The 11,798-nt window shown below is 36.2% G+C and overlaps 1 protein-coding gene across 1 annotated transcript; it reads left to right on the forward strand.

Moving 5' to 3' along the window:
* Positions 1-144: 144 nt before the first annotated feature.
* Positions 145-11,401, forward strand: LOC107588546 (RNA polymerase-associated protein LEO1-like). The gene is made up of 8 exons (XM_016276682.1): positions 145-220; positions 905-1,483; positions 1,918-2,016; positions 2,095-2,230; positions 5,480-5,678; positions 6,996-7,185; positions 8,876-8,973; positions 11,129-11,401. Exons 1-8 carry the CDS (start codon positions 163-165, stop codon positions 11,243-11,245), a joined length of 1,476 nt encoding a protein of 491 aa, XP_016132168.1. The 5' UTR covers positions 145-162; the 3' UTR covers positions 11,246-11,401.
* Positions 11,402-11,798: the final 397 nt, after the last annotated feature.

Consider the following 11,798-nt stretch of genomic DNA (forward strand, 5'->3'; position numbering starts at 1 on the left):
TTTTGTTAGTTTTGACTGCTTTTATTGTCCTCATTTGTAAGTCGCTTTGGATAAAAGCGTCTGCTAAATGACTAAATAAATAAATAAAATAAATAAAGTGTTGCTGACGCTTTTCAGTTCATAAACTTTCACCCGGATGTTGATCATTTACAGCCGGTGAGAATGGCGGACATGGACGAGCTGTTCGGTAGTGACGGCGATAGTGACAATGAGCAACGAGGTACTTTACATTTGCATTAATGAATGAAGATGTGTTTCATTTATGTGTTAAGCAACTATATTTCTATCAGATGAGCACTTATTTAGAGATATGTGCAGTTGTAAGACGATCAGTCTATCAGCTCTGCACACTTTTTTTTTGTCATCGTTAAATTCATTATTTTTATGGAGCAGTTCATCAAACCTTTAGGCTAAATATAAAAAAAAAAGTATGCATATGTGTTTTTTGTTTGTTGTTGTTGAGGAGTGTCACATTTGATACAGTTAGCTGTTATGGTTCATATACAGTAGTCAACATTTGAAGTGAATCATGAAAGTAAGTCAGAGTTGTCCTAAGACAAGAACGCTTTTAGGTTTTCGATGAACAATTTCGATGAAAGACTAGTGTAGTATGATATAGAAGAATATGGAGCTCTTACTTGTGGAGAGGGAAAAAAACACAAGCCCAAATTATTCATAGGCCCGGTATGTTATGTTATGACTGTAGGCTTTAGTGTTTATGAAAATAATACACAATACTAATTGTTTACTCTGTTATCATGTGAAATGTTTCTGACGGACAGTTTTATGGTCTGTGATTTCATGTGTAATGAAGTTAAACTAAAGTACACTTAAGTCAGTTTGGATAAAAGCATATGCTAAATAATTTAGTAAACTAATGTATGTGTTGATGTGTTTCATCCAGATTCCGGCTCTGGTTCCGGCTCTGATTCGGAGCATGAGAGACCCAGATCTCCCAGCAACGCCTCTGCCAGCGAGAGTGACCGAGATCATGACGAAGATGAGGATGAAGATGGTGGAAAGCCGAGCAATAAAGAGCTGTTTGGAGACGACAGTGAAGACGAGCGCGGAAGCCAGCACAGCGGCAGCCAATCAGAACGATCCGGCAACCAATCAGACGCGAGTATGCACTCGGACAACGAACACAGCGGGTCAGAGGTCCCTCACGAGGAGGACGATGATGATGATGAGAGGGGCCACAGATCAGATGTGGGGAGTCCAGCCTCAGGAGCAGGAAGCCACAGGTCTGACAGAGGAAGTGGAAGTCCAGGGTCAGAGGCGGGCAGCCCACGCTCAGAAGCAGGAAGTGGGCATTCAGATCCCGGCACACCTCATTCAGACGGAGAGGGGTCAGGCAAAGACGTCCATTCTGGAGATGAGAAGTGGGGTGGAAAAAGTGACCAATCAGAGGATGAGGACAAACAGCAGAACTCAGATGATGAGAGGGATCATTCTGGCGATGAAGGGGAGAGACAAAAATCAGGTGAGGTATATTGGAATGGTGTATATATATATATATATATATATATATATTTATACATAGAACAAGACTAAGAAGAAATTCATGCATGTGTTGTGACATTTTTCATGTGAAGTTCTCTTGTGCGTAAAAATATGAATAATGTGCACAATTATTAGTGAATGAGACCCAATGTATTTGTGGCAAAAAAAAAAGAAGAACTACTTCTCAGGCAGCCCCTGAAATGATATTATTAGGGTTGCAAAAAGGTGGAAAATTTCCAGTAAATTTTGGAAACTTTCCAGGATTTTTTGGAATATTCCAGGGATTTTTGGAAACTTTCCAGAAATGTATCAGAAATGTTTCACCCCTTTGCAACCCTAGTTATTATTGGATAAAAATGTATCTATAACCTTTTTATTTGAACAAATCTTTGTGTTTGTGGTCATTTACTTCAGAGTCGATGAAGGGCAGTGACAGCGAGGAGGAATTCACTCGGAAGAAAAAGAAAAAAATCGCTTCATACTCCGACTCAGATTCTGACCCTGATTCACAGAGTAAGTGATAGATGATTGAATGAATGATGAAACACACTGTCATACACGCAGCAGCTCTGTTAAACTCTGTTTGTGTAGGTAAGAAGCCAGCAGCAAATGATCTGTTTGGGGAAGCAGATGATATTTCATCAGACAGCGATGCAGAGAAACCTCTCACACCTGGGCAACCGATGGTCAGATATTTGCACACACAGCCTCAGAATTTTCACTTTCTGTGATTGATCCCACTTTATTTTAAGGTCCAATTCTCACTATTAACAAATCGTTAACTATGACTTTTGTCTCGAACTCCTAATTTGCTGCTTATTAATAGTTAGTAAGGTTATTAAGTTTAGGTATTGGGTAGGATTAGGTATGTAGAATACGGTCATGCAGAATATGTTAATAGTAGTAAGCAACTAGTTAATAGTGAGAATTGGTCCTTATACTAAAGTGTTACCATATGATTAAACTCAGTCATTTTCGTTATTATTTTATTTGAACATATTCCAGTTTTTATGCTTTTTGCAGTTTACGCTTGTTATTAATACTACCAATCTGGATGTGCCAGCAAAAGAAACTGCAAAAATCATAGTCACGATTATTGAACACGATTAGAGGTGGGTGATATGATAAACATAGTATTTCATGATATGAATCATTTTAGATGTCAGTGAATTTTTGCAGGGTTTTTTATACCAATTTGAAGTTAAAAATGTCCTTCGTACAATAATTGAAGACAACAAGAATACATTAAGAACAAAGTAATAAATTACGAACAAAAGATCAATACAACAGAACAAAGATACAAATGAAACAGTGCTTTATATTTTTCAGAAAGGCCTTTTCTGGTCCTATACAAAAAATAAAGAAAGAAGTCAAATGGAAAAAAGGAGCACTGTTAGTCTTCACTGTATAAATTAAATCAAGCTTAGTCTTTATTAAAACTACAAAACTGATTCTGTCAAGAGCAGTGAGTGATGTTTTATGTTTTTTTTCTTGATTAACTTTAAAGCCACAAACAGCAGCAGTGTATATTAGAATGGTATTACTTAATGCACATATCCAATATGCCTAGAGCTGTTTTGTTCAGTTAAAACATAAACCACTGTGTTCAACATAGTATTTCATGATATGAATCATTTTAGATGTCAGTGAATTTTTGCAGGGTTTTTTATACCAATTTGAAGTTAAAAATGTCCTTCGTACAATAATTGAAGACAACAAGAATACATTAAGAACAAAGTAATAAATTACAAACAAAAGATCAATACAACAGAACAAAGATACAAATGAAACAATGCTTTATATTTTTCAGAAAGGCCTTTTCTGGTCCTATACAAAAAATAAAGAAAGAAGTCAAATGGAAAAAAGGAGCACTGTTAGTCTTCACTGTATAAATTAAATCAAGCTTAGTCTTTATTAAAACTACAAAACTGATTCTGTCAAGAGCAGTGAGTGATGTTTTATGTTTTTTTTCTTGATTAACTTTAAAGCCACAAACAGCAGCAGTGTATATTAGAATGGTATTACTTAATGCACATATCCAATATGCCTAGAGCTGTTTTGTTCAGTTAAAACATAAACCACTGTGTTTACAGGAATATTTGCCAAGACGGGCATTTTTGTGTGTGTGTTTGGCTGTTTAGGCAAGTGGCTATATACTTGCTTGTTTGTGTTCCATGCTATTTAAGAGTGTGTGCACAGATTTTTTTTCCCCATTGAATCTCCAGCAAAAATAATGATGGTGTTTATGTATATGCAATTACTGTGATACCATTTTAATATGTTTGCCACACTGCTAACTCCTAATGTTAGGATGCTCTCCGTGATTGGTTGGCTTATAAAAGTTCACTAAAATTTGAATGCATTATATTCTACACTTCTTCTTCAGGGATGCAAACGTGTTGCTGTTTTTAGTCCAAAATGGGTCATCTGTGTAGGAGTCTGCAAGGAGTCATAGGCAATGATATGAGAATCAAAAAAACAAACAAACCCCAAAACGAAAGAGCTTTGCGCTTGGTGCGGCTTGATTCACATGCGAGCAGCTCAGGATCCAGTGTTTGGATTGCCTGAAGCGGCTTGCTTTAATGCTGTATATGAACAGTGACACTGCATAGACTTCTATTGTTTTTATGTACACCTAGTTCTACATACTATAACCTAACCCACACCGTAACCCTTACAGAAGAGACTCTGCATTTTTTAAATTATAATAATATAAACTTTTTCATACCATTTTTACAAATGAGGACACCCCCAAAATAAGACTTTTGGGAGATTTTTTTTTGTCACATTTAGCTCACTTCTGGCTACAAATTTGTTCCCAAAATATGACAAAGTAGGTGCAATTTCACTATACAATTGCTTGCACAACAATTCAAGGCAGTTTGATACTAAACTCTTAACTTTATATATATATATATATATATATATATATACATACACACACACACAGGTGTATATACTATTTATTTATATATATATACATACTATTTATTTAAAATGAAAATGAAACCGAAAAGGAAATATGAAATTATTTAAACACTTCAACCTAAAATAAAGGAAACATGAAGTGCACATTCTATATATAAATATAGTGAGTTTGAACTATTAGACTATTGTTTAATTGTATAAGTAAATATAGTAAACATTAAAATGTGTCTTGAGACCTATGCATTCTCTTTCCATTATAGGAGATTTATAATACTTTCATAAGGTGTATACAAATTAATTATTTTAAAGAAATATTGTGGGTTTATAACAAGTAAATTATGGTTACATTTAAATTAGTTAAAATTTGGCTGAAGGCCACAAAGGCTGCCACATAATGAAAATATTATTGACACAAAGTGTCTTAAAAATGTGGTGTTACTTTAGATTAGGGAACACACATTCACTATTAACAAATATTTCCCTCAATAAACGCCTAATTTGCTGCTTATTAATAGTTAGTAAGGTAATTAATTTTAGGTATTGGGTCGGGTTAAGGGATCTAGAATATGGTCATGCAGAGTAAAGCATTACTATGTGCTTTAGAAGTACTAATAAACAGCCAATATGCTAGTAATATGTATGCTAATACGCTACTAGTTAATATTGAGAACTGGTCCTTAAAATAAAATGTTACCAAAAAAGATTAAATAATTGATTAATAGTTGAACTCTGTGGGAGCTGTGTATTTCATGTTTTATCGTGACTGAAATGCTGTATTGACCAATCAGCATCCAGAACCTCAACCAACATTTTGGTTTAGCTATGGATTATTGAGATGTTGAACAGCCACCAATCCACCAGCAGGGGTCTCTCAGGTTTGTTAAATAGCATGGACATGAATGCTTTGACACCAGTGCTTTTTTTTTTTTTTTAGGTTTAAATTTAGTAGATATTTCAAGTTAAGGATTTTTAATCCTTTTTAAGCTTTTTTTTACCATGTGACAGATTTTTTAAAGTACACCTGTTTCATGCCATTTCTCCGTTAATATGCATTTAGAATAATTCTAAAATGTTTAAAGTGGTTTTATATGATTATGCGTGTGTCTTGCAGACCTCACTCCACAGACAGCGCCACACACAGGAAGATGACCCTCTCTCTCGCTGACCGCTGCTCAAAGACACAGAAGATCCGCATTCTGCCCATGGCCGGCAGAGACCCAGAATCCCAGAGAAATGAGATGATAAAGGTAAAACAAATGCATTTCACTCAGCAAAGAGATTTAAGTTTAGTCTGAGACTGATGGAAAATTCTGCAGGTTTCATATCAATGCAGAAATGCAGTGAGTTTTCAGAGGGCGGTTATATCACAACTTAAATCCTCCTTAATGAAAACTCTTCTTCCTGAAAACCTGGAGATTTCAGAGGAAACTAGGTCATAAAGCTGTCCTGCTAGGGAGTTTAACCGATATGTTTTGGAACTTAAAGGACAAGATTACACACAGTGATTCAGCTTTTGTCATTTCATTTGACAAAATCTCATCATAAATATCTGATAAGCTATTGCATAAGACAGCGGACACATAACAGACTTATCAGAGTCTGTGAAGATCAGGCCATCTCGGCTCACAGCACGTTTCCTCACACACAGCAGATCTTAGCAGCAGCGGGTTATGCGTGTATGATTTCAGCCGTGTTATCTAAACCGATTGTCCGACAATTAAAGTGGACTACTGTAAATGTTTTTATCTATTTCCTCTCTCATTTATCTTCCTCTGACCAGAAGTCTAATGTCCAAAGAGCCAGATTTCATATCAGATGGACAACCATAAGTCAGTCCCAAAGACCCAGACACCATTAGACAGCCTTGCTGGAGTTAAAGTGCTCTGGATCATTTCTCTCATAAATGAGGAGCTATAAAATTGTTTCACAAGTTTTATTGAAAGTGGCTTTCACAGATAATAATCATGCATAAATAGTGTTTATGCTGTCTGGACCTGTTTATGACTCGGCTGGGCCTGAATTTACATTGTATTCCATTCAAATGTTGGGGTCAGTAAGTTTATCATTATTTTAGCAAAAATTACAGTGAACACTTGTATTTTGTTTACTGTAATTTCTGTTTTGAATAAATGCTCATTTTAACTTTTGATTTATAAAAGAGTCTTGAAAATGTATCTCCGTTTGTTTTGAAATATATTCAAAATAGAACGTTTTCTTTTGTTTTTAATTGTGTAATTTCACAATGTGTCTGTTTAGTATCTGACAAACCCCAGCAATCTCTGTAAAATGATTGCATTAAAAAAAAATCCTCATCTGGTTATGATTGACTGGAGAGGTCATGGAAAATCACTGGTGAAAAGTGTGGGAACTCAGGATTAAAATGTAATTTACAAAATTATTTATTAAATCCAATAAGGATTAGTTTTTAAATCCTTTTTTATTACTCCGATAAAATGCATCTATATTTATCTCCACGTTGACTGATAAACTAGGATGTGTTCATTCAATGTAATCCTGCAGTGACAGTGATTTTTTTTTTCTTTTTCTTTTGTGTGTCTGTGCAGAAGGAAGAGGAGAGGTTACGTGCGTCTATCCGCCGTGAATCCCAGCAGAGGCGCATGAGAGAGAAACAGCATCAGCGAGGTCTGAATGCCGGGTATCTGGAGCCAGACCGCTATGACGAGGATGAGGAGGGTGAAGAATCCATCAGCCTGGCTGCCATCAAGAGCAAATATAAGGGTGGAGGTCTGAGGGGTAGGTGACATGCAAGACATGCATACACATGGGGCGTTATGTGTACATTGCCCCAAAGTTTTCAGATTGTATGTAGATCCATGCAAAGACCACTTTACAAATAGCATTTAGCGTACATGCAGTATTGCTTACTCTCTCTTCTTTTTGAAATGTCTATACATGAAATAACTCAGCTGGCCATAGCTATTTTTATTATGCCTAATTCTGTAAATCATCTCTAATGATGCACCTGAGATGCACTTAAAATGCACTTTTTGTTATATTGACATCTTTCTGTAACTGAAACACTGAGCGATTACATGAGACATTATACATTTCAGTTGTAATGTTTCACTTGTACTTTCAACATACCTTCTGATGTTTATCCAGGTGCTGTTACGCCAATTAAATGCCGTCAAAACGATGGCTATTGTTCGAAATGTATGATCAAATTGACAGAATTTGAAAGCTTTGAAAGACTTTTCACACCAAAAGTAACAAAGCAAAGCTTATTGTGATTATTGGAGGGTAGGCATGATACAAATCATGCTCAGTGAAATTTTGTTAATACATCAACTTAAAAAGCATAGACTAATTATCAGATTCTGAAAATGAACCACAAATAAAATAGAGAAATGGATATTGTCAATTTTTCTTCATTCATTAAGATGCATGACAATGATTAAAATGCAGTGAAATGGCAGTAAATGGGAGTCGAGATTTTGAAGCCCCAAAAATGTGCGTCCATCCATCATAAAAAGTACTCATTACATAAAACTAAAAGTGAGAGATTAGAGTTTATAAAGCTTTAAATATATAAATTTTTCTTACACATACGCATTGCTTTGCTTCAGAAGGCTTTTAGTAATCCCTGGGAGCCGTGTGGAGCATTTTTTATGATGGATGCATGCACTTTTTTGGGCTTCAAAATCTCAACACCCATTCACTGCCCATTCACTGCCATTATAAAGTTTGGAAGAGCCGGGACATTTTTTAATATAACTCCGATTGTATTCGTCTGAAAGAAGAAAGTCATATACACCTAGGATGGCTTGAGGGTGAGGAAATCATGGGGTAATTTTCATATTTGGGTGAACTATCCCTATAATTTTTATGCTGTTTTGCGGTTTCAGTTGCAGAAATTCGTGCATCAATAATAAGAATTTACGTACAGTAGTACCAATGCAGATACAAGGTACCCCCAAACTTCTTTTTTGAGGAACCCTCTTTAAACAAACTTAAAATCAAATCCAGTCACATCTGCACCAATAGCTATAGTGTGAAAACGGCCGTCTCTACAGGAAGTAGGTTAGTTGAAATGGCCTCTGAACTGCGGTGGGGTGCTGTGTCTGTCGTCTATATTGTATTCCCTCACTCTCCCATGGGTCAGTGTTTCTGCACAACAGATTCTTTAAGTGAGTTTGAGACCTGCTGCGATCAGCTAGAACATTCTGCACTGCAACAACAGCTTGTGTTCCCAAAACAGCACGTCTCATGCACACGCTTTCTCACTGACAGTAACCGTTACAGCCGTTAGCCGATTACCTGCCGGCTCCTTAATACTGCATTATGCCAGAGTCCGACTGAGATTTAGATTAGTTTGTTCAGTTTGATTTGTTTGTGCCAATAAGAGGTATTTACTGAAAGAACATCTCTCTGGAATGCTTGAAAATCAGTCCTGAATTCTTGTTTGTTTGTTTGTGGGTCATAGAGGAACGAGCCAGGATCTATTCTTCAGACAGCGATGAAGGGTCTGATGAAGACAAGGCCCAGCGGCTGATGAAGGCCAAGAGACTGGACAGTGATGAGGTGAAAATTTCAGTCCAATAGACAGTTTGAGAATTAAAAACCTTCAAAAATGGAATGGTAATAACTAGGGCTGGGTTTTGACACAAATTTCACGATTCGATTCTCATTCACAAGCTTGCGATTCGATGTCAGGTACAGTACATGCCAAATTTTCAAAGAAAAAAAATCTCAACTAATGCTGTAAAATATACATGAGAGTCAGTTGGTAATACATTTACTATAATATTGAAGGTTAAAATTTACTGATTTGTTAAAATTACACTTAATGAAGTTTTTTAAATAATAAAGTTACAATTACATAATATTTCTACTTCAATTCATTTTTTAAAAATATATAAACATAATGGTGGCTGTCATAAAAACTTGATGAATTTATTCAAACATTAAACATTGAAGAACAGTAAAATTTATAATGAATGTTATATGGTGCATATATTTAGCAAAATGCCCCTCTACAGTTTATTTTTCTATCTGACTAATGAGTTTATGGTCACCAAATATGTTTTTTTCTGAGGTAAATGTGACGTTAGGTGACATTGTTTACAAGACATATTGACGTCTTTGCGTGGAGGAAACACTGATTGAGCGAATACATGAGACAGGATATGGATTGTAAAGTTGTACTCTTTCTTTTAACTTACCTTCGGATGTTTAGTCATGTTTATTTTGTGTTTAAACTAATCTTAATGTGGAGGAGATGATTAGTTCACGTGCGCCCTGTGCTGCCGCGTCGCTAAAGCGATCTGCCACTCCACATTAAACAGCTCCAAAACGGCATTTATTGTTTAAATACAGCAATAGAATGGACAGAATTTGACAGACTTTGAGACTTTGTTAAAGTACCAAAGGACAGTGCTTATTGCGATATATTGGATGGGAAGTGCCTTCAATGTTAACTGAAAACAGGAAAACAGGTTAGGATTTAAGAATCGATATCGTTCCGTAAAAATTAGATTAATATCGAGATTATCGAGACCTAGTAATAAGTGGCGTGACATGTGGCCAAGTATGGTTACCCATACTAGGAATTAGTGCTTTGCATTTAACGGCTTTGCATTTAACCCATCCTTAGTGAACACACACACCGTGAACACACACCCAGAGCAGTGGGCAGCCATTTATGCTGCGGCGCCGGGGAGCAGTTGGGGGTTCGGTGCCTTGCTCAAGGGCACCTCAGTCATGGTATTGAAGGTGGGAGAGAGCGCTGTACATTCACTCCCCCCACCTACAATCCCTGCCGGTACGAGACTTGAACCCACAACCTTTGGGTTACGAGTCCGACTCTCTAACCATTAGGCCACGACTTCCCAGTCACAAATAACGTCACAACCATGAGCATAACAATGACTGCCCAGTTTTCAGCAGCCTTGGTTACAGATGGATATTTCCCATTCATTTTCTTCAGTGAAAAGATCTAAGCCTTGAATCAAACGAAACGGCTTTAAATTCTATAATTTCCTCACGCACACGTTGCTCCAAACACATACGACTTCTGTTTATCTACAAAACACGAGATATTTTCAGTGTTCTCTCATCATTTTTGTCCATCCATTAAAGTCCACGCAACCAAAACTTTCCAAAAGACATTATAAAAGTTTGACACATGAGAATGAGCCTCAGTGGTTTTTGAATTTATGTTCGATCAATATTTATATGTGATGAAAAGCACATGTGATTTCAACCCTGGATGTTTTCAAAGCTAAAATAAATTGATCATGTATCTTCAGAAGACTGTATGAAGTTTAAATGACTTTGAGTTTTGAAGCTTTTTGAACATTTTGGTTTCGTGGACTTTCACTGGATGGACAGAAATAAAAATGATCTTTGTGTTCTGAAGATGAACAAGTCTTGTGGGTTTTGACTGACATAAGGGTGAGTGAATTATTACAGAATTTTCAGTTTTGGCTGAACTATACCTTGAAGATGAATCGCAACTTTAGATTATTTTGCCACTCTTATTACAAAGTCTCTATCACAAAGTCTTAAAGATACAGTAGCAAAAAAAAAAAAGTCTGTTTAATTCTGAGGCTCCGAGAGGCTTAAGATGGTCAAGAGAAGCTCAATTATGAATGATTTTGGTCGAAGACATCTTAACAACATAAACAGACTTCAGGATATTAATTTATGTTGGGTATTTATTTATCCTTTCTTTTAGGAGGGAGAGAACTCTGGAAAGCGGAAGGCAGAGGAAGATGAGGATTCTGCTGCCAAGAAACCCAAAAAATATGTCATCAGTGATGATGAGGAGGAGGAGGAAGGGGAAAACGAGTGATGTTTTTGTGTTTGTTTTTTATCGTATTGTGATTGGATAATCACAGTAAAGTAGGTGTCTAATCCAGAAAATCAAACCTGCAGTTATGTTTGTATATTTTATAAAGTCGGAAATTGCTCATCATTGCAACATATCAATAAAGAGCAATAACCTTGATGTGGCCTGCTTGTGGATTATTAAATGTGTCGCTAAAAGATTATTCATTAATAATAAATTCACGTCTTAAATTCCTCCTTGGAAGTTTGACCTCTGCATTTGTCAGAACTGTCGAAAAAAAAAGGTTGTGTTAACAAAAAGGCCTCAATTAAATTCCTACACGGTTAAAGTTGATTATGATTACACGTGCAGATGATTTTGAGCCGTACTTTTTATTTACGTCCTGGTAAAAAGATCAATCTAATTATAACCTGTTATTTATGAAGGCTGTTGGGTGAGAGAACATCCATCACAGGTGCAGTTTTATTATTGACATGGAGAGTGTCTGTTTGTGTTGGTGTGAGTTTTCTTTGCTGCGTCTGCTGAATCTTTTGGCGAGAGAGATTTGTAAGGAGGT

Source organism: Sinocyclocheilus grahami, unplaced genomic scaffold (assembly GCF_001515645.1).
Source record: "Sinocyclocheilus grahami isolate Dianchi unplaced genomic scaffold, SAMN03320097.WGS_v1.1 scaffold105.1, whole genome shotgun sequence".
Taxonomy (NCBI): domain Eukaryota; kingdom Metazoa; phylum Chordata; class Actinopteri; order Cypriniformes; family Cyprinidae; genus Sinocyclocheilus; species Sinocyclocheilus grahami.